The 23,619-nt window shown below is 40.2% G+C and overlaps 1 protein-coding gene across 1 annotated transcript in view; it reads right to left on the bottom strand.

Annotated features, from left to right (window-relative positions):
* Nucleotides 1–23,619, bottom strand: part of HEATR1 (HEAT repeat containing 1) — a 50,893-nt gene that overhangs the window by 2,122 nt on the left and 25,152 nt on the right. Inside the window, exons 21-43 of the mRNA XM_045437240.1 lie at nt 22,190–22,359; nt 21,636–21,794; nt 19,424–19,666; nt 19,021–19,152; nt 17,949–18,052; nt 17,635–17,778; nt 16,896–17,014; nt 16,677–16,798; nt 14,828–14,956; nt 13,172–13,402; nt 12,293–12,419; nt 10,367–10,527; nt 6,910–6,956; nt 6,670–6,793; nt 5,924–6,064; nt 5,143–5,429; nt 4,273–4,423; nt 3,275–3,433; nt 2,740–2,874; nt 2,492–2,596; nt 2,234–2,402; nt 1,568–1,722; nt 473–631 (exon numbers count right to left, since the gene is read on the bottom strand). Of these exons, the coding sequence (XP_045293196.1) occupies nt 473–631; nt 1,568–1,722; nt 2,234–2,402; nt 2,492–2,596; nt 2,740–2,874; nt 3,275–3,433; nt 4,273–4,423; nt 5,143–5,429; nt 5,924–6,064; nt 6,670–6,793; nt 6,910–6,956; nt 10,367–10,527; nt 12,293–12,419; nt 13,172–13,402; nt 14,828–14,956; nt 16,677–16,798; nt 16,896–17,014; nt 17,635–17,778; nt 17,949–18,052; nt 19,021–19,152; nt 19,424–19,666; nt 21,636–21,794; nt 22,190–22,359 (3,473 nt within the window). The remainder of the gene's footprint in view (nt 1–472; nt 632–1,567; nt 1,723–2,233; nt 2,403–2,491; nt 2,597–2,739; nt 2,875–3,274; nt 3,434–4,272; nt 4,424–5,142; nt 5,430–5,923; nt 6,065–6,669; nt 6,794–6,909; nt 6,957–10,366; nt 10,528–12,292; nt 12,420–13,171; nt 13,403–14,827; nt 14,957–16,676; nt 16,799–16,895; nt 17,015–17,634; nt 17,779–17,948; nt 18,053–19,020; nt 19,153–19,423; nt 19,667–21,635; nt 21,795–22,189; nt 22,360–23,619) is intronic.

Raw genomic sequence — 23,619 nt, 5'->3', positions numbered from 1 at the left:
TATGCTAATCAGACTGAGAACTGGTGACTGGAAATTGAGACGCAGGCAGGGGACTGTAACTTCGTTCATCCTCGCCCACGTGAGTGAGTGTCCACCACTCCTTATTTTCCATTATTTCACAAAATCCTAAGCCTGACACACATGACGGAGATAATCCATTGCTCTAGCTCAAAGGAATGTTCTGTGAACAGACTGAAAGACAGTCTCTGGGAGCACAAAGACATTTAAATATGTCACTACTTGCGTCTAACACACCGTGGGGGTGGGGGAGAGGACTTCTATTATTTATAAATAGCCTTTAAGTAAAAGCCAAACATTTCTCAGGCTCAAACTTCTGCCCAAAAGAGCAACCTCCGGTCCTAGAAGACAAGCAGCTAGTTTACCGTGGGCCTACAGCCACGACCGCTTTGGGACTGTTTGGTTTATATGGGGAACGCACGCAGCTTCAGTGCCTGTCGACCACAGCGCCCACCTTGGGTGAGGAGTCTCTCGTCTTCAGCAGAATCTGGTAGTTCAGTGGTTTCCAAAGAGAGTCGTCTGCCACGGCCACGGAAAACTGCGCTATGCACGGGATGAGGTGCTTTGTCACTCGCTCCTGGAACCGTTCTTCTCCTCCCAGCCTGTTTTCTAGCTATGAGGGAGACAGGGACTCTGAGCAACAAGTTGTCTGTCTGAAAAATTCCCAATGTATAAATAAACTTGTTTACTCTTTCATATCAGCAGGCTCGATGACCAGGTGTGTAATTCTAACACTCTCTAGAGCAAATTTACCACCTTTTGGAGCCGAGGCAGACTGTCATGGCCCTTAGCGTCACCCCTCCCTCCAGGAGAACAGCTGAGAGGCGTTCTTCCAGATGGCGGCCCAGTCCTAAAACATTCTCAATAAATCCAATTTTAGAAAATTAAAAATCTAACCATGAGTCCTTATATCCTGCCTTCCATTTGAAACCTTCAAAAGTAAACCCTGGTGTATGCCACTATGAAGATAAGTTCTGTACATTAAAAATAACAAAATTTTGAAATAAAAATTTCATTAAAAAAAAAGCCTGGAGAAGAAAGCCCAGCAAGCTCTAATTTTAGTAGATATAAATCTAGTAAAAATTTAACAGTGAATCAAAAAGAATGAAATCTTGCCATTTGCAATAACGTGGATGGAACTAGAGAGTATCATGCTAAGCGGAAGAAGTCAGAGAAAGGTAAGTATCATATGATTTCACCTCCATGTGTAATTTAAGAAACACAACAGATGAACACAGGGGAAGAGAAGGAAGAACAAGATAAAAACAGGGATGCAAACCATAAGAGATTTTTAAATACAGAGAACAAACTGAAGGTTGCTGGAGGGAAAGAGGGTTAGGGATGGGCTACATGGGTGATGGGCATTGAGGAGGGCACTTGTTGGGATGAGCACTGGGTGTTGTATGTAAGTGATGAATCGCTAAATTCTACTGAAACCTTATTACACTATATGTTAACGAACTTGGATTTAAATAAAATTAACAAAAAAATTTAACAGTGATGGCAATTTCCTCATCGTTTCCCAAAAAGATGGGTTCCATGTGGTTACCTGGTCCACCAGGGGCATCATCAAGGCTTCTGCTCTCTCTTTACTGAGAAAATGCTGAGTATCAAAAAGGAAGATTTTATATAAACAGTTCAAAATAAACTGCAATAGCAAGCAGCACTTTTCAGGGTCATTGTCAGAGTCAAAAAACGCTTCATCTGTAGATGGGAAGAGTAAAAGTGAAAAAACAGTTGATTTTCACAATTTAACCTCCAATGTTTAAATTCAAATCACTATTGACACTACAGTCAGAAGAATATTTCTAAAACAATACAGAAAATCAGGATGAAGACATGACATAAAATGGGCAGCTCTTGGGTAAGTGGCTCCTGCAGGAGTCAAGATTCTCAGTTTAGATCATTTAGTTTGGCAAGTTAAATTACCACTTATCAAGTGGGTTGCTTATGAGCAGTAAAGAAAACACCAATCTTAAATCTTAACATTTTAAAGTTACTTCCAATAACTTAGAGTAGCACATACCATTTACCTTACTTTTACTTCTAAGTGGGTCAACTGTTGTTAACATGTTTTCATTCTGCTCAAACAAAGACTTCAATGCCTACTGACTGATTATGAAGTAAAACCTTCACCCTCCTTATGCTTACTGTACCTACTGTGCCTTGTGTAAGGTACACAGAGCAAAGGTATCGACTGGAGTCAGCTACCAACCTGTTTTGGAGATGTTCACCTGGTTCAAGGTGTCAGCAAAAGGCTTCACCAAGTGGCCAGCGAACAGAGTAAAAAGCCCTTTAAGTTTTTCAGCAATGTTATCTGCCAAGTTGTAAAATGTCAAAAGTCTGTCCTTCGGGGCATCCTCTGTTTTAGCCCAATCAAACAGCTAAAAAGATAAAGTAATATTAGTTTATTCTACATATCTTGTAACATTTATGTATGGGTACAAAGGAGACGTGGAAGGAGCAAGCTTACTTTAAAGAACAAGGGCCTGAACGTGACTTCAGAAAGTTTTACCACCATGGCTACTAGACAGTCAATGATACAATTTTCGGTCTTTCCAATTTCCTCCAGATCATCCTGAAAAACAGAAGATTAGCCAGATTACTAACATGTAGCTCTAAATAACTTTGGCAAGTAAAACAGATTACACAGCTAGATTTTTCTCTGGCTCTTAAACAAGTAGATAACTTTAGAATCTGGGGAAGTGGAAATAAGCTTACTTCAGAGTGCTGTGCTCGGAAGTCCAGGGCTTCCAGAAAAAACACGGTTAGTGGAGCCTGATGGGAGGTGAGCTCCTCCTTCTTCATGACCCCAATGTGCTCTTGCAAGATGCTCATAAATGGACGCATGTGCTTCTACCAGTAACACAGTAAAGAGACATGCCAATTTTAAATATTCCGAGTTCATTAGTGCGTTTATCAATTAAATAACCATCTCTTTTTTTTTTTTTTTAATTTTTTTTTTTCAACGTTTATTTATTTTTGGGACAGAGAGAGACAGAGCATAAACGGGGGAGGGGCAGAGAGAGAGGGAGACACAGAATCGGAAACAGGCTCCAGGCTCTGAGCCATCAGCCCAGAGCCTGACGCGGGGCTCGAACTCACGGACCGTGAGATCGTGACCTGGCTGAAGTCGGACGCTTAACCGACTGCGCCACCCAGGCGCCCCAACCATCTCTTCTTTAAGTGAAAACTTAATAGAAATTTCAGTACCACATCTCCCCTCTCCAAAGTCTAAAACCCAGTATGATCTAACCTTCCAGTTCTTCTCAATTTGTTTGTACGTTTTGTTGATCGCTGGCAGTAAGACTCGGGGTGACAGTGTGGTAGCCAGTGTCTTTTTAAGGGATGTGATGCGGATATTAGCTTGTGAGGCAGAACCCATTCCACCAGTGATTTTCTCCAAATGAACCACCTATAGGAATACAGAAACCATGACCAAAGCCAATATGAGAACTCACTGACGATGTCTGCACACTTACAGAAGTCAACCCAGAGGCTAGCGGCTGGGGAAAGCTCGGAGCACTATCGCGTCACAGAATTCCTTTCAAAGCAGTCTTGAACATCTGTAGATACAAATGAACAGATGCCTCTTCCCCAAGTGGAGTCAGGGATGCAGGTAAATGGTGGAAGGCAGAAGAACACAGAGCACTCAGACTGATGGGTTTTTTGTTTTTAAAGAGGACAGGAATCCAGAGACCATGAGAAGAGTCAAGTGTGTTTGTTCTTGCTAAAAAATCTATCTACAAACCTCCTCAGATGTAGGGGTCCCTTTCTATAAAAAGTCTACCTTCAAGCCCTGGCTACAAGAGTGTGTGAATCAGCTAAATTATTTTCATCATGGCAGTTGAAGCTCCTAACCTCATAATGGCAAATGACCAGTACAACAGAACAGAGTGAGGATCGTTCCTGGGCACTGTCAGTTAGAAATGCCCCTTGCCCACTGCCCATGTGCCAAGTAACCACTGAACAGCAATAGAGGGATTCTGATTTTGAAAGACACCTTAGGATTAAAAAACCCTTTACATTAGAAGCAAATAGGACACACAAGTTTCTACAAGTAATAAAAGGCAGCTCCAGCCCAACACGAACGATCTCATGGAGGGGAGAGAAAGGCAATAAAACACATTCTACAAAATCAAAAAAGAGATGAGCCTTATAAGAAGAAAGCGATGACCATTTCAACGTCATGACCAAGCAGGAGGGATGATGGGAGAGAAAACGGGCATAGCATGTTGAGGTACTGTGGCTCACCTGGGACAGGACACCTTCTAGGTAAGGGCTGATGAAATGTGGGAGGGTCTCCACAACCTTCTGCAGGGCCGCCAAAGCACTAAGCAGATAGACCTCACCGGAAACCAGCTCACTGGTGTTTTTCATTGTTGTCAGCAATGATGGCATCAGGCTAGATATAAAAAAGCAAGAGTTTTAGAGTAACTTTAAGAACAGAGAATGGAGAAGTCACTATGCAAAACTCCTAATAACTGTGCCCGCTACATCATGCTATGTCACAGCCGACAAAACGTGTCCACACATTTTATGAGACTCAGAGCAAGAAACTTCCCAGTAGCAATAGTTACTCAGTCATTTTAAAAAATAACAGGGACTTTCAATTTAATGCTTGCTACGTGTTAGGCGCTGTGCAAAAAGCCTTACGTGCACCCCCCACCGGAATCCCATGAAGTCGGTCTGGTCTCAGTTTTAGAGATGGCAAAGCTCTAACAGACCAAGTAACCTGCCCAGGGCTGCACAGCTAGAAAATACCAAAGCCAAGGGGGAAAGTCAGGAGCATTCAACTCTGAACCTGGGCTGCACGAGGCAGCTTTTGCCCAAACAGATGGAACACCCATCGCGGGGCTTCACCCCTTGTTTCCTAGTTACAGCTGGCCAAGGGGGAGTGAAAAGTGGAAGGCAACAAACATCATAAAGGAAATTAGAAAGTTTTTAATTAGTGGTTTTTAGTTTGAAGAAAAAATTAAATCTTTAACAAATCTAATCTTATGTAACCTCTACTGAGAGGCCAAAAAAAAAAAAAAAAAAAAAAAAAATTGCTAAGGTATTATTTTTCAATTTGTACCAGAAACCCCACATGATGGCTCTTGTTCCAGGTCCTAATCAGCATACCTGGGAAGCTGAGGGATGGCCAGCGCCTCCAGGGTGGAGGTCACCTCTGCCACACACAGCAGGGCACTTCCCAAGACATTCTTCTCTTCTTTGGTTTCTGGTGCAATCAGTTTCACAGCAGTGCTCAGCACGGGGACAAAAGGCTCTCGATTTTCTGCACCAAAATTCTTACATAAAAGCTTTAGAGTATATAAAGCTGTCTGTCTGTTTATTGCTTGTTCTTCCGTCTTTTTTTTATGCTGCACAATGGCCAAAAGGACTGGAACCAGTTTTAGGAAACGATAAACCTGAAGAGGTCAGCCAAAAATTTTAAATAATTAGAGCTGCAGAAAAAACATACTAGTCCGTCTTTTCCATTTTTTACTGCTTGCGACTGCCTGAGGCCCTGTGCCACACAATTATACACAAGCAACTGTTTCTCTATCTGCCTTCTTCACCACTGAGCCAGCGTATGTGCTTGTGACCCATTTGGGACGTATTTAAGTAACGCATCCACTGGTCTGGAGTAAAAGAGGATTAGATCATGCTAAAGCTAAGACAACGTAGGGTCCAAATTAGCAACAACTCTATTAGGCTGTGATTCCATTCTAAGAACTCTTATCCCAATTCCTATTAGAATTAACATCACATTTTAGAAACACGTCTACTGGCATCATATTCAAATACTACTATACTTATTTAAATCGTAGCACTCAGGGAAGCGACAAACTCAAGGGAGCTAAAATGCAGCTCTTTGATAAAGCAGAGTGGTGAGTGGGTATGACAGACGGTCTTCACTTACAATGGTCTTTTTCCAGGATGTATGCTGCTGTAGCTTGTTGTTCAAAAGATCCAGTGCTTTCCGGCGGACAGATGGTAGCGGGTTACCCAGCAGCCCTCTGATCACAGCTATGAAGGTTTCCGTGGGCAGCAAGGCATTGACCTAGACAGTAGTTTTACATTGAACAAAGAAAATTTTTAAAAGGGAAGATCCATTCAGATTAAGACTGATTTCTATTTGCTGCATACCTTCTAGGTTCCAGGCAGTTTATGCCCTTTTAACTTCTTACACTAACCTTTCAGGTAGACATTACTAACCACATTTAAAGGGGAAACAAAAGAAGCAAACAAACAAGAAACGCCGATGCTAAGACTAAGTGAACTGCTCAAAGTCTTATAGCTAGCTTTTGAACAGGGATCCTAATGTCAAGGCCAGTGATATTTCTAATATCCCACATACTCTACCTAAAAAGCTATTTTTCTTCTATTCCACTGCATAAAGTAGAATATTATACAGTATTAGATGACTCAATCTTAAAGTATCATTTTTAGTGAAGCACATGCTCTCATAATTTGTAGGTAAATAATCATTTTCAGATGAATTTATCTCCAGCCATCAAGAGACTCTTTTCCGAGAAAAATGTGAGCTGCATTATGGTAAGAAAAACTATCACTAAGTTTATTCCTAAAGTAAAACTTTCTATCAAATAGTTTCACGATGACATAAAAACAGCAAAACACAGTGGATGGGGAGAAATGGAAGCCTACCTTATCTAACATGTCGTAAGCTTTACTAAGCAGTGCCCGCCAAAACTTCACAGTTAGCTTGTCTGCATTTTTCTCCATGGACTGTGCTACAGCATTAATATAGCCAAGAACTGTTTCTAGCAACCTAAAACAAAGGAGGCTTATATGAGAGTTTTGTCCACTATTCTTCCAGCATTTTGTTAAAAAGTTGGAAATTATTTCCAAATAAAAATTTTTTAAAAAATTTAAAAAGTAACATACCTCTGTTCAAGGCCTTTTAAAACCTGAGGACCACCACTTTCAACCACCTAATTTTTAAAGAAAACATCATCAGAGCAGTATGCAAGCTAGATATAAAAAAAAATCATTTGAAGTATATACAGTGAAACTCATCTGTAAGACTATTCAATTCAAACCTCCCAGGGACGGTTTTCTGACCGTATAATTTAATCAGGTTGAGACCTTCCCCATCAAACTGTAGTAACTCTATTCCCTTTCGTTATTCTACTCAGAGTGATTATACTCTATAGATACCTGTGATTTCTAAATGTACTAGAAAGATTCAGAAAAATACAGCCATCTACACTCGTTTACCCACTAATTTTATGAAATGCTTCCATTAGCTCCTAGCTAACTGCATGACATTATGAACGTTACAGATACCAGCGTAATCCCTACCTCTCTCATCCCTTCCTTTGGTTAAGTGCCCCCAGCCCCACAAACTTGAACCTGCCGTTAAATGTCAGAGTTTACACCACAGTCAGCAACATGCTTTTCTGGGAGTATCAGAGTTCTGAGATCTATCTACAGAGATGTATGTCGTTCTAGTGTTCATTTAACACTCCTTGCATACATCATGGTACACACCATGGCATATCTGCTCATCCATCTGTTTACTATGGATGTTTAGTTTACGTCCATTTTTCTGTCAGTAAAGACATTAGAAAAGAACATTTTTATATGTCTCCTTGAACAAGCAGGCACTTTTCTGTAGAGCATATACCCCAGAAAGGGAACGGCTAGATCACAAGAGATGCGCATCTCCAACCTGACTGGAGACCGCTGACTGCTCGATTTCTGAAGCGGCTATCCGGAGACCTAACCCACAGTGGGGTACACAAATAACTGTGTCCCCACAGCCTTGCCACTTCCTGCTATTAAGGGCTTTCAAACTTTTGCCAGTTTGATAGGACATCATAGTGGCATCACATTTAATCTGCAATTCCCTTCCTTACTAGAGAGGTTACCTTGTTGTAGGTTAATATTAGCCGTTTGTTGTGAATTCATGTTCTTTGCCAGATGTTCTCATAGGAACTGATACTTTTTAATTTATGTCTGTGGCTTTCTTTTCATTTTGTTTATGGTGGCTTTTTGTTGAAATGCACTTTTAAAGAAATTCCTCTGTGTTCCTCTGGTAACAATGTTCTCATTTCCTTCTAAGTGTTCCTTTTCACACTGAAAGAGTAATTTTTTAATCTATCTAAAATCACACTGAAGTAATTTTTTAACCTACCTAAGATTGTCTTTTGTATGTGGTATGAGGCCAGTCTTTACCCACATGGAAAACAAATCAAGCCCATTCTAGTAACTGGACAGTTCTCTTTTCCTAACTACTCTGTAATGTCCCTTCCACATGAAAGCATTTCTTCCATGTGCACAGGGTATGCGTCTAGACAGACCGGACACGGTCACACTGACCCCCCTGACTGACCTGGCACCACCACTGTCCTTGGCAAGCTCACTTGAGACAGAGCAGGGTCTACACTTATCCCTTTCAAGCAAGCTACCTGAACGAATCATTTGTTCTAGGAGTTTGCTGATTGTTTTTGGATTCTTACACATCGTTCTTTTGCTGAATAGAAACAATGACAGGATATCCTTGTTCCAGACTTTATAAAGTCTGTCTCATTATGAAAGGTGATGTAAAGCAGTTTCTGGTATCTTCATTAGGCCAGAACTTCATTAGGAAGTTCCCATCTATCTTGGTTGCTAAGAGGATTTTTCCTTAAATCATAAGTACTGAATTTATTAATTATTTTTCTACAAATACTTCAATGATCACATGGTTTCCCGTTGACCTGCTCACGCAGGAGACCACAACTCAGACTTTCTTATTAATGTTCAACCATTCTGATGTTCCTGATCCTTCTCTGTTTCTTTAGGTCTTCATTTTCTGTATTTCCTTCTTCTCTGTTTAAAGTTTAACGCACAAACAGGAAGGCATACAAATCACACATACAGACCTCATTATATTCAGGTAAAGAAAAGAGCCTATTAAAGGCTCTTATAAGCATTCCAGAATCCTTCCTCTATTGGACCCTCATTATTGCTTATTCCCTCCTTCCCAAAGGTAAACACTGTCCTTACTTCTACAACCCTAGATTTGTTCTGCCTGTTTTTAAAGTTTATACAACTAGAATCAGAGGGTATATTCTTTTGTGTCTGCCTGTCTTCTTTCAACATTACCTTTATGAGATTCACTCATGTCCATTTTTGATGACAGACCCTTTATCCACTCCACTGTTGATACACACTTGGCTTGTTGCTAGTTCTGGGCTACCACAAATACTGCTTTTATGAACGTTCTTGTAGACGTCTTTTAGTGCCTATGCTCATACATTCTGCTGGGTATACAGGCATACCTTGAAGACACTGCAGGTTCAGTTCAAGACCACCACAATAAAGAGAGTATCACAATAAAGCAAGTCAAATAAGTTTTTTGGTTTCCCAGTGCATACAAAAGTTACATTTAGTGGCACCTGGGTAGCTTAGTCAGTTAAGTGTAAGACTTCAACTCAGGTCACGATCTCACAGTTCGTGGATTCGAGCGCCGCGTTGGGCTCTGAGCTGACATTATGGAGCCTGCTTGGGATTCTCTCTCTCCCTCTCTCTCTGCCCCTCCCCGACTCGCGCTCTCTCTCTCTCAAAATAAACTTTAAAAAAAAGTTGTATTTACACTAACTATAGCCTATTACATGTGCAATAGCATTATATCAAAAAAAAACAAAAAACAAAAAACCCATGTTATGTACCTTAAAAAATACCTTATTGCTAAAAATGTTAACCACCATCCGAGCTTTCAGCAAGTCATAATCAGTTACCACAGATCACCGTAACAGATATAATGAAAAAATCTGGTGACAGAGAGACATGAAATGACTAACTGCTATTGAAGTAATGGTGCTGGGAGACTTGCCTGATGCAGAGTTACTACAGGCCTATGATTTGTAAAACGCACACTATCTGCGAAGCCCAGTAAAACGTGCAATATGCCTGTGTACCACTTGAGATGGAATTATTGAGTCGCAGGGTTGATACATGTACAGCCTCACCAGATCATGCCAAATGGTTCAGGTACGCTCTGTTTTTTTCCTATTATCTTTTTTTTTTTTAATGTTCTATTTATTTTTGAGGCAGAGAGAGAGCATGAGCAGGGGAGGGGCAGAGAGAGAGACACACACAGAATCCGAAGCAGGCTCCAGGCTCTGAGCTGTCAGCAGAGCCCGATGTGGGGCTAGAACCGTGAGATCACGACCTGAGCCGAAGTTGGACACTTAACCAACTGAATCACCCAGGCACCCCTGATTTTTTTCTATTATCTTTAAAGGCATGCCTCATGTTTTCATATTTGCCAATCTATTTTTACTAGTTTAAAAGATAGTTCCTTTAGAAAAAGCAAAATCATCTGGTCATAAACACATTTAAAAGAACACATCACCTTTCTGATAAAATTATTAGAAGCCAGGAGCTGAGACATGAAGGACACGGACAAAAATTTGAAATGCCGCAGCTGCTTGCTCGTGTGAGTGTCTATATTAAAAATCTGTAGCACCTCTTCTTGTGATTCACTTTTAGTTGATGCTGCTTTGGAAACAGCTTCTGAAAAAGAGCAACAAGGACAAGTGACGTCACTCATCTTCAAGCAGAATCTTTACAGATACAGACATAATGAGCAGAGTAAAAGGGATACGATCTTGCGAGGAATTTGTGAATCTGTCACACCCCGCTTTTCCTCTCCTGAATTAGCGAAAGATGCGTATTTACCAACAAAGTATCCAAGAGCCCAGAGAAGAGAATAAGACAAAAACAAACAAAAAACAGGACAACTGAGACAAGCAAATGAAAGACAAAGACATTTAAAAAGGAACCTTTAAATGTTGCCTCCATTCCCAATTCTGAAGCCTCAGAAGTATTTACGTGTTGGCTCACAACAGTCTGAAGGAGGGTCATCTCTAGCCTTCAACATTTAATTCTCAAAGTTTAAAGATGTATGTTCTAAAACTCTGTAGAATCCTATATCCAAATTTATCTAATATAAAAGGGTTTGAGGGTGCAGTGATTGGGGAGTCCACAGTGGGCCACTTAAAAACCACTCACTGTCCTAGAGAGTGACTCAAACTGAAGGTTTCTCCCGTAAGCAGTCACCACACACGGCTCTCCAGGCTCCTGGTCTGTCCCTGCCAAACCTAAGCAGGCTGTGGGACCACAAGCCCGGCCAAACAGCTGGCCACACAGAAAACAGTCTCCATGGGGTCCTTAGTATCTTCTTTCCAATGCTCCTTGCTGCTCTGTTTCAAAGGGCAGAGAACTAAGAACACATCAAACCCTTTCTTAAACCAGTCTAATTGGTGCTGCAATTAGTGGAATTTTTTTCAAGACTCACATATATGGTAAAAATTTAATATTTAGTTACCAAAGTTGTGGCACCTGTTTTTTTTTTTTTCCTGTCAACGTCTTCGCCAATATTCTAATGAGAAGTTAAGACACAGCTAATACATTGCTGCTAACCTGCTGTCATTTTACTACAGTTCATCCTGGATATACCTGTAATACTCCACAGCCAACACATCCACACAAAAGGACAGACGTATAAAAGCCAATGTGCTGATTCGAAGGGGCACATGTACCCCAATGTTCACAGCAGCACTATCAACAGTAGCCAAAGTATGGAAAGAGCCCAAATGTCCAACTGACAAACGGATAAGGAAGATGTAGATATACACATAATGGAATGCTACTGGGTGATCAAAAAGAATGAAATCTTGCCATTTACAACAACATGGATGGAACTAGAGTGTATCAGGCTAAGAGAAGGAAGTCAAGCAGAGAAAAGACATATGTCATATGATTTCACTCACATGTGGAATTTAAGAAACAAAACAGGTGAACAAAAGGGATGAGAAGGGAAAATAAGATAAAAAGAGAGAGGGAGACCAACCATGAGAGACTCTTAAAGAGAGAACAAACTGAGGGTTGCTGGAGGGGAGGTGGGTAGGAGGAATGTGTTAAATCGGTGATGGGCACTAAGGAGGGCACTTGTTGGGATAAGCACTGGGTGTTATATATGTGATGAATCACTGGGTTCTACTCCTGAAACCAATACTACACTGTATGTTAACTAACTTGAATTTAAATAAATAAATTTAAACAAAAAAAGTCAATGCCAATGTGTGAGGAGAGGCAAGGAGAAATCCTACTTACCATTTTCTGTAAGGATTTGAGAAAGCACCCCATCACATAAAAATTATTAAGTTACTTATAAAATCCCTTCTAAGATGTACCATGTGCTCTGAGGATGACCCGTCTGGTCTTCTGCACCTGTGGAGCTTTCAGATTCAACAATGAACACCTGATTACGACTGACCTTCTTTTTCCTCTGGCAGCTTCATTAAGTACTGAAGAATATTCATCAAGCTTTGTATCTGATGTTGGACACTAAATTCACAACAGACTGAAATCCAAAATTCAGTGTCTGCCTCTAAAATAGCATCCTGTATAGAGAAAAGAAATTATTGAATTTATCCCTATTCGATATTGAATTTATGTAACTATCCCTATCAAATTTATGTAACTAAGTACAAATGATGGAAGTATTGGAAAAATATTTCTTGGCATGCAAAGGCATTACATACTGTTCCTTATAGTCACATGTATCACCAGATGAATGAATTACTGAGCTTCTTACCTAAAAATGCCAATTTATGAGAATGTTGGCATTATTCCAGGATAATCTGCATTATGATTTTTAGCAGAACTGAACATACCCTTTTACTCAGAATGTGTCTACCTCTATTCCCAGATCCTGTGTCTAGAAAGTCATTTAAAAGCAGTCCTCGGCCTGTAAGTTCTGCCCTCATCCATCCAAACAGGGCTCTTCAAAACCACCACCATGTTGTAACCATTTTGATGACGTAGACATTCCTCCCCTTCCCCCAAGAAACGCCTTAAAAACCACTTTCAAGAGACACAGTTTAATCACTTTTCAGCTGTGCTGTTAGGCTGAAAACAGAACCACCCAGCATCGTACTAGACCAGTTCTTAGGTCGAATCACCTACAGCAGATATCAGTTGCTATGGAGGATATTCAGAGTGCCACAGCCTCGGAAAGCAGCTGTAAAGAACGTCAAAAACCTCTTTACAAACGGTTGCGAGCAAGGACTGTTAAATCGACATGAGCACCAGCAGCCCCATGCTTCATAAACACGAACATTTTCCTTCTAATCACCCCACTCTGTACTCTGACCTTTTCTCCACAGGCAGCCAGCAGCACTGTTTTCGTGACATACTGTTCAAAAAGCAGGACGAGGAGGACCCAGAGGAATCTTTCTGCACCCAGTGTGTCGACAAGCTGAACGAGGATGGGCAGGCGCCTGTGCTCCGGGACGTGGGGCAGCGCATCCACAAATACGTTCACGATTTTCACCACGACCTCTTCCACGTTTCTTGTGATTTCCACCGAGTCTCCACCATCAGACTGCAGAGCAGCAAGCAGGGACAGTGAGTAGGAGCAAACAACCCTCCACAAAAGAAGCTTTTAAGTGGACACGGAATGTCCACGGCCTTCAGATGCGCCAAAAAAAGTTATCAAAAGAATCTGAATAATCAAAGACCTATCAATAAATATTCAAAGAGTACAGACGGTGTCCCAGGCACTGTTGGCTCCCAGGAGAATACAAGGTGTAGGATGTGAGCCCAGCCCCGAAGACATCATCTGTATGAAACAAGACTCACACGTGGGAAGAGAACACTAGCAGGCAATGAATGGCAGATGCCAAGTATGGGGCACTTACAACAGGTCTGCTCTCAGGCCAACTGGGAGGCTGTACATATCAAGCAGGACTTGTGCTCTGCCCCAAGAAGAACGGGTACAGTCTACATAAGCAGAGTACAGAAAGGCCAACAACTCCCTATTGCTTTCAGAATAAAGTTCAAACCATTTAACTCTGGTACTGATCCTTCAAACACGGCTGTTGAATTAAAGAATGAATAACAACCTCTTGCACGAATGAACAAATGAACCAATGCCCTCCACTTCTCCCTGTCTCAACGCTGCACTCCACGAACTGACTGACGTCACTTTCTTCACACACACAGTGCATGCTCCCAGACCTCGCCTTTTTACCGAGCAAATCCTGCCCTTCATTTATGCCAGTTCAAATTCTATTTCTTCTGAAACTGTGGTCTTCGGGGCCGACATGTGCCATCCTCTATTCTGAACCCTTCACCACTCATCTATTCTACCGGCATACATGCTACTGTGCACACAGCTATTTTTTTTTAGATCTGTGTCCCCTACTTGTTGGGACCTGTTGGACAGACAATATCAACCAAATACCAAGATTAAAAGGAGACGGTGCTGTCATTCCTGGAACGGTCAATAATGTGAGAAAGGCATTAACAACAAGTAGGGGTAAACAGAAAACTCAAGCAGATGACCAAGCTCTTTCACCTTCAAGGCTGCTTTTCAAATTGGCAGAGAGACCCAATCATCTCTTTGAGTACCTGGCTCTTAGAGAACATTTGGAAAATGTTTGTTGAAATTGCGTATTCACAAATTTGCCACTGGAGCTCTAAAATGTCCTATCTTCACTGACATGAGTAAGGGTATTATCCAACTGCAATGTCCTGAAATATACAGCAAATGTAAATTCACTCTGTCAGATTAATGCTAAGACATGTGTACAGTTATGCCCTCCCAGCAAAGCAGAACCAGCGATGCATGTTCATGTTTTTGGAAAGGACATTGTTACTAAGACTCATTCTTAGCTCCATCATTCTAAAATTTCAGAAGCACAAACACTTGAGCATTTCAGAAAGGCTTGTAATGTCACTTAGGTTTCATACTATATACAATTATAAAATTAAAAGAAATACCAACAATGGTATTAAAACAGCTTACCTGAATAAGTGCTGGGATAACCATTTTCACTGTCTTGTTAATAACTTGAAAACTGTAAGTATCATCTAGACGCATGACACTGGCTCCCATAAATGTGAAAATAGACATGATATTGTGTAGAACTTTATCCTGAAAGGAAACACACCTTTCAGCATTTTCTATTTTAAGCATACCAAATATTAATGATTCATTATAACTCAGTAATAAAAGAAGAAATACCCCACTGAAAAACAGGCAAAGGATTTCCAAAGACATTTCTCCAAAGATTAAACAAATGGTCACTGAGCACGTGAAAAGATGCTCAACATTATCAGTTGTTCAGGGAAATGCAAACTCCATATCATAAGATACTTCACACAGACTAGGATGACCAAAAAAAAAAAAAAAAAAAAGTAAGGGATGCTTGGGTGGCTCAGTCAGCTAAGCATCTGATTTCAGCTCAGGTCATGATCTCAGTTTGTGGGTTTGAGCCCCCTGTCGGGCTCTGTACTGACAGCTCAGAGCCTGCAGACTGCTTCAGATTCTGTGTCTCACTCCCTCTCCGCCCCTCCCCTGCTCACACACACTCTTTCTCTCTCAAAAATAAACTTAAAAAAAAAAAAAAAAAAAAAAGACAGTACCAACTAGCAGTGAAGATATGGAGAAATTAGGATTCTCATATTCTGCTGGTGGTTACAAAACGATATTATAGATGCTATGGAAACAGTCTGGCAGTTTCTTAGAATATTAAAGTTAACTTATGACCCAGCAATTCCACTACTAGGTATACACCAGAAAGTAGAAACAACTTAAATATCCATCAACTGATAAACAAATAAGCAAAACATGGTATCTGCATACAGTGGAGTATTACTCAGCCATAAAAAGGAATAGATTCAAGCTTCAACATGGGTGAACCTTGAAAGTATGATGCTTAAGTGTTTTCACTTTAATGTTTCAGACATTAAAAAGGGCACATATTACAGGATTCTTTTTATAGGTAATGTCCAGAAGAGGCAAACCTATAGAGAGAAAGTAGATTAATGGTTGCCAGGGCAGAAACTGTACTGACAGATGGAATGAGAAGTGACAGTTAATGAGCATGGCGTTTCTTTTGGCATGATGAAAATGTTCTGGAAGGAGATAATAGTGATGGGTATACAACTTTGTGAACATACTGAAACCAGTGAATAGTACAACTATTTAAATGGTTGAATTTAATGGTGTATGAACTATATTTCAATAAAAACAAAGAAAAAATATCAATGATTCTTAATTGTTGCTGGATTATCAACTCCTCTGAGGGCTACTGACTCTCTTCAAAGAAAAAAAAATCCTAGACTCATAAAATTTAGCACATGATGTTAGTATAGAAAGACCACTGAAGCTCATGGAGAACCCCAGTTAAGAACCCGTGACCTAAATCCCCGATAGGAAAAAACTTCAATCTCTTCAAAAGATATATTTCTATAACGGACATGATTTCTCTAACTAAGGCAGTTTATAATCCAACTACTTTTCTCAAGTCACTGGTTGAAGCTGTCTGAGGAGAACAGGACAGTTAACTTTTTTCAAATAACACTAACACAGTTACACTGTGCTGGGTTCTGTGCGAACCATAAACTACCCAGTCACATCCTCACAATAATCCTACGAGAAGGTTACTATTACTGCCACTTTACAAAAAGAGGACCCGAAGCTTAGCAAGATCAAACAGCTCACACTGTCTCAGCTATTACGAGACAGGGCTGAGAGTCCCGCCAATGAGACCCAAAGTCCACTGATTTCAAACCAGTGAGCACTTAGGTTATTTCCACTGAAGAAAGAAAATACCTAAAATATCTGCTGAAGTCTCAAACTTAATACTTACAGGAAATATTCCAGCCACAGTACCCAAAAGTAAAAGGGCATGGTGATGGGTCTGAGGCATCTCTGAAACACGGATGCACTGGACAATCAATTCCACATTGAACTTTTCCTCATCTAGAACATCTACAGTGATGAAAAAGAAAAAACTCTCTAAGTGGTAGGTACATTCACACGCAGAGCAGTGAGTCCTTCCACCCTTTCCTTCCAACAAAGTACATACCCTTTGGTATTTTGCCACCTTCTGGAGAGAGCTTCTGGCAGATGTTAAGCAAACAACTAAGTATTAATTGTTTGGTGTATTCCATATTTCCCTGCTCTGGTGGCAAAGGTTCTAAGCTCCTTCAGGACCCCCCAGAAAAAAAACATAATGGGAAATCAAAGAGTTACACAATTTCAGTGATACATTAAAGACCATTGTCCACAACACATACTTCATTAGGAATAACTAAAATATTAACATCATAGACTGTAAACAAGATGTAAGATTCTAATGCTAATTTTTTTCTCATGCAGGTAGGTGCTTAATGTCAAACCCTCTGTTGTATTTTCCATGAACTTACTTGAAACCTTAGAGGACAACCTTGCAAATTACTCTGCTTTTCAGACAGTAAAAGAGAATATCCACACTACAGTTGCATATACCAGTACTATCAATCTAGTAATTTACACCTAAAAACATAGCAAGTTTCACCCTGTGTCTTTTAATACAAGTAAAGATGCCCAAGAGATGTGGTGTTGAAAGTTAAAAAGTAGGCTATACGAGGAGTGGTCACTTACTACACAATTTGGGGAACTGGCAAAGGGTACCTAAAACCTTTCATCTTTCAACTACAGTACTTGCTTTATTTTACAGACTAGTTAAACAAAAAAAGACTGTTGAAAACAGACTGTTAGAGAAGACATGCAGGAATTAGAATCCTATTCTCTCACAGATCAAAGGCAAAGGCAAGTGTCATTACCTTGCTAGCAGGTTAAAAAGAGTCGGTATCAGTATCTGAGGACTTTTGAGTTTCTTTTTGTGCTGCAGTAATTCTAGGATGAGGGTTACTCTTTGCCAGTAAGAACCTCCAACTTCCTGAACGGATTCTAGATCTTGTGATTTTCTGTGAAACAGGTAAGAAAATATTAGAAAAGTAAACATTATGAATGCTAAGTAAAAATGATCATACCCACATACGCCAAACTGACAGGTATCAAAAAAATCGTAATGGTTTCATAACATTTAAGGCCTGGGGAACAAAGGGCACTTTCTCACTGAACACATAGCTCTTACTTCTGCTGCATTTTTTGCCTTCTTGTTTGCTGAATTGTGCCCAAGGACTTCGTTTTATCTGGTGGCTCCAGTTCTATTCTGACTTGTTCAGCATTAACAGAAATCTGAAATATGAAGGAAGAATGGTCGATGATACACTTGCACGGGATAACATCAGAGAAATAAACGCTGACTTACTCTGGATTTCAGCTCAGGTCATGATCTTACAGTTCATGAGAATGCACCCTGCATTAGGCTTTGAGCTGACAGTGTGGAGCCTGCTTGGGATTCTCTCCCCTCCTCTCACTGCCCTCCCCCACTCACACTCTTTCTCTCAAAATAAACACACACACAAAAAAAAGCTACAGTGAAAACATCCATGTCACTTTTACATTTTCCTATGACTCTAGAGCTCAAATCAATCCCCAAAGGCAAACACCTTATGTACTTCCCACATACCAACACCTGCATAAATATTAAAACACACACACACACACACACATAAACAGGACTGTATTATACACACTACTCTGTACCTTAATTTGTTTCATTTAATGCATCTCAGAAATCTAAGAAAATATGTCAAAATTCTGAGAACTGCTAAAACTGGATAGAACTTGCCCATATTACTACCTATTTTTGTGAACTTGTTTTCTAAGTTATTTTTTAACAGCAAAACAAACACAGAATAACCAGGTGGTTATTCTGATGTACAGCTATGTTTTAATATACACATAAATCAACAAGCAGATTCTTAGTCTCATTATGTCATTACACAACTATTTAAATTAAGTATAGCCTATACCCAGTTGAACATCCTTGCATAAACCAGGTAGATCCCATTTATATGAGTAAGATCCAACCTAACATACATACCCTACCTGCTTAACACTATAAGTATTTCACACAATAAAAATCATGATGAAAACTTATATTTTGATTTTGCACTTTTCTATGAGCTTCTTGTCCAGGATTCTTGTTGACGCTAACATCTGACTTCCTAAATGCAGTGGAAATCAGAGGACAGTTAAACATGGTGTCCCTTGGAGAGAACAAACGTTAATAAACAAGTTACAGAAAGTTTGCAACTTACCCCTTTAAAAACACTGTTAACGGTCTGAGCACAATGTGAATTTTTACAGTTCACCAATAAATCAAACAACATGTGCAAAAGCTTCTGCTGAACTTTTTCATCTGCTATAGCTGCAAAAAATGGCTTTGTAATCTAGAGGGAATAGAAAAAAGGCAAGTGAGCTCAACGAACAAACATGAATTCCAAAAATGACCTTAAAGCCACTCTCTCTTACAACGTAAAATCATTACTCATTTTGTCAGTTAAAATGCAGTTCTTTTCGACACACATGTACATCACTCAATTTTGCAAAAACATATCAAATATATTCCTTTTAAAACATTTCCACTTAAGCTTCTCCAAGTAAAACAGTACAAAATTTAAAAGCTTGAACATATTTTAGTTTCTGAAAAAAATCACTGACCTTTTCAAGGGCTGTAATCTGAACGGTTGGCATTCCTGCGCCAAGTTCCCTTGTTGTATGCACGGCTTTTATAAATATATCTAGGCTCTTTGGGTCCTTATGTAAAAGGGATGCTGAATATTCATTATATTTTCCCAGAGTGAGTTGCAAAATAATGGCCTCATCTTTCAGGACAGCTGTTGGGTCCTTTTGGATCTTTTCTAACAGTTGTTCAGCCATAGGCAACAGCTGAGAAAGCACCATCTAAAGTTTGGGCAATTCAATAGTAAACAGTTACTGATATATAATTTTGCTTGCTTTACAAAGACATCCAAAGAGATGATGTTCCAAGACTGGGAGCACAGCCTGGAGAAAAAAGCCCCAATAAAGATGATCTCTTAGACATGAGAAATGGCATTTAATCCAATTAAGCACTGAAGTCTCCCCTGAAGTTCATTCTGTAATGGCCAAAAGCTCTAGGGGCACCTGGGTGGCTCACTCGGTTAAGCATCCAGCTCCTCAAGCCATGATCACAGTTCATAAGTTTGAGCCCTGCCTCTCTGCCCCTCCCCCACTCATGCTCTGTCTGTCTGTCTCTCTCTCTCTTTCAAAACTAAACATTACAGGGGCGGGCACCTGGGTGGCTCAGTTGGTTAAGCGTCTGACTTCTGGTCATGATCTCAGAGGTTTGTGGGTTCGAGTCCCATATTGGGCTCTCTGCTGTCAGTAAGGAGCCCGCTTTGGATCCCTTCTCTCTCTGCCCTTCCCCCGCTTACGCAGTCTCTCTCAAAATAAGTAAATTTAAATAAATAAATAAATAAATAAATAAATAAATAAATAATACATTACAAAAAAAAAGGCTCTAAACCCTTCAGAGATGAATCATTTGTGAGTGTCCCAAGACTTTCTGAAAACAGGAAATACAAACTAAAGTCTTAGGACACAAAAAGAAGTTTTAGCTTTCTCTAAAACATTGCATGTTTCCCCCAGAGCTTCCAAATTGATATAATATTAATTCATGTTATATATGTGAAGCCTTTAAAAACTAAACCAAAATGCTAGCAAATTATGGCTTGTGGGCCAAATCCAGAGGACCATGTATTTTTGTAAATTTTATTTACTGAAACATAGCTATGCTCATTTGTTTATGTAAGTGACCATGGCTTTCGCAATACAATGGCAGAGCTAATAAGCACCTGCAGGAAAGACTGTGTAGCCTACAGTGCCTAAAATATTTCTATTTGGTTCTTTACAGAACAAAATTGTCAATTCCTAGTTTATTTATTTTAATATTTTTAAAATATTTATTTATTTTGAGAGAGAGACAGAGATAGAGAGCAAGCAGGGGAAGGGCAGGGACACAGGGAGACAGAGAATCACAAGCAGGCGATTCAGGGCACAGCTTGATGTGGGGCTCGAACTCACGAACCGGTGAGATTATGACCTGAGCTGAAACCAGAAGCCAGGCACTTAACCGACTGAGCTACCCAGGTGCCCCATCAATTCCTAGTTTAAACTACACCAGGGATGACACAGAGCTGATAAATGCCATCTGTTTGTTCCCACCAGGAAAATCTGATCATGTGGTTTCCACACCACTTTATCCCATTTCAGTTCTCCACGTTGTCGTCAGTCCCAGACTGGCGAAGCATCTAGGCATTTTTGGAACCCTAGGATGAAGAGCTTCTCCTGTGCTGACCAGCATGCTCCTTCACAGAAGCAGGTGCTTCACAACCTCTTTCACTGGGATCACAGGCTTCCTTAACAACATCATGAAAACTATGGACCTTCCCCCCAGAAAAATGGTCAACCACATACATTTAAAAAAATGAACAAACGATTTTGGAATGTTCACAGGCTTATGTCTAAAACTATTACCTTGTGGAGGATTTTCACCTGAAGAAAAGACACAAACCAACAATTTTTTCAGCAGTGCCTCTTCAGTGTTTCCCCCCATGTTTTTTTAAATTCACTTAAAATCAAGTAACTGGTTAGGTAGGGATAACACACAATTTTAAAAAGGAAAAAAACCCCCACAATATTTGCTTTTTGCATCCTGTGTCTTTTTCTACACTATAATGCTTCCCCCTCCCAAACGAGTAAGAGAATTTTCACTTCTGAGTGTGCTGCACACATCTGCTTAACTCTTGGACACATCTTCCTAGATACGATGAGCAGCTCCAATAGTGCTTAGGAAGAACACAAAACTACAAGCCGCCTGAACTGCACATACCTCACTGCTGACTTCCTGAAGTACTTTCATCAAATCCTTTGCAATATAAGATGGGGAACTATATACACAATTAAGTAGGTTTTTCAAAGTTTCTGATAATTTCTGATGAGATTTTAGTTTCTTTTCTCTCCGCAGTTCTTCAAATAAAGCAGCCAAATCCTAGGGCACCAAAAAGAAAATTGGATGAAAAAGAGCGAAGGAACTACAAAGGCTAAATGTGTTAAATATGGCAGATTCTTTCTCAAATGATGCAATGCTACTTATCATTTTTCATTTCCCCTGGAAAGGGTACCAATACCTCTCAGTTAGCTTATGATTAAAAGCCAAATACTGGCCTTTTAGCCAAAGAAAGCAGAGCAGAAACGAATGAAACACTGTACTCCTATCTTTTAAAAATGGGAGGAGAAAGATGTACGGATATCGCCATCAGTTTCTAAATTCAGTGACTTAAGTCAATCAAAATCCCTATAAAGCAAAACGTCAAAGGAGGAGGAAACTGTTCGTGTGTCCATACAGGAGTGCACACATTCAACCTTCTCTGTGGAGGAATTTACCTGAGTAACATAGGTGGCATCTGAGGTGATCTCCTCTGTTTTAGGAACCAAATGATCTATTACCAGATGGAAATGAGACACCACTCCACTGAGGGCCTGGAGACAAAGAATGGAGGCCCTTCGTACTTCTTTTATGGGGCTTCCCAGATTAATGAGTAGAGATGTCACCACTAAAACCAAAGGGAAAACAATTTAAGTAGCAATTTAAAAAACTGAAACAGTACAAAACTGAAATAGCACCTAAGGGTATATGTTGAAGTTCCCCCCCCCCCCCCCACTGAAATTCTCTCTCAAGACCATTCACTGTTTAATTATGTTTACCGTGGATATATGCGAGCTTACCCTTTTGAAAACACACAAATGAGAGCAGAGCACAGGGGTGTACATATGCACACACCCTGCTTCAAGAACTATCACATTTCAAATTTATTTGGAACTGACTGCCACCCGAGGGTGTGTGTGTGTTTATGTATGTATATAAAATCATTCTTTTAAAACTGTACTGTTCTCCATAGCATTTTCTGTATTATTTAAACCATTATCTTACTGGTAAGTTCAGCTGCTTCCAGTCTTTCAGCATTAAAACTGCTACGACAAGCATCTCCATACATATGTCTTGGTAAGTGTGCAGAGGAAACTTCTCATTGTGCACCATACTTTGCAAATACTTTGTCCTTAATTGTATTTTATAATTTTTTTTAAGTTGATTTCTTTTGAGCGAGAACACGCACGCAAACAGGAGGGGCAGAGAGACAGGGAGACAGAGAATCCCAAGCACCGCAGAGCCTGATGTGGGGCCTGATCCCACAAACCATGAGATCATGACCTGAGCCAAAATCGAGAGTCAGATACCTGACTGACTGAGCCACCCACGCACCCCTGGAATTTTTTATAATGTAGAAGTTTCAGTCCCACTTTTCTTCTAATTTTGTATGATGCTTAGAGAGGCCGTCCCTGTTCTGAGCTGTTCAAGTGTCTGAATCTATATTAAATATGAGAGGCCACACGCACTCCATGTTTTCTTCTAACACTAGAGCTACGTTGTTCTTTTTTAAATTTTTTTTTTTTTTTTTTTTCAACGTTTATTTATTTTTGGGACAGAGAGAGACAGAGCATGAACGGGGGAGGGGCAGAGAGAGAGGGAGACACAGAATCGGAAACAGGCTCCAGGCTCTGAGCTGTCAGCACAGAGCCCGACGCGGGGCTCGAACTCACGGACCGCGAGATCGTGACCTGGCTGAAGTCGGGCGCTTAACCGACTGCGCCACCCAGGCGCCCCACGTTGTTCTTTTTTAATGTGAAATCTTTAATTCATGTGAAATTCTGTCTAAGGAAATAAGGATGGAGTCAACTTTTATTTAAATGTTCTCAAACAGCTAGCCTCAGATGTCCTAATAACGCACCTAAGAATCCCACAGCCTCATCACTCA

The sequence above is a fragment of the Leopardus geoffroyi genome, chromosome D2, assembly GCF_018350155.1.
Source record: "Leopardus geoffroyi isolate Oge1 chromosome D2, O.geoffroyi_Oge1_pat1.0, whole genome shotgun sequence".
Lineage (NCBI taxonomy): Eukaryota > Metazoa > Chordata > Mammalia > Carnivora > Felidae > Leopardus > Leopardus geoffroyi.
Note: the sequence above shows the minus strand (reverse complement) of the source record. Positions and strands in the feature narration are given on the sequence as shown.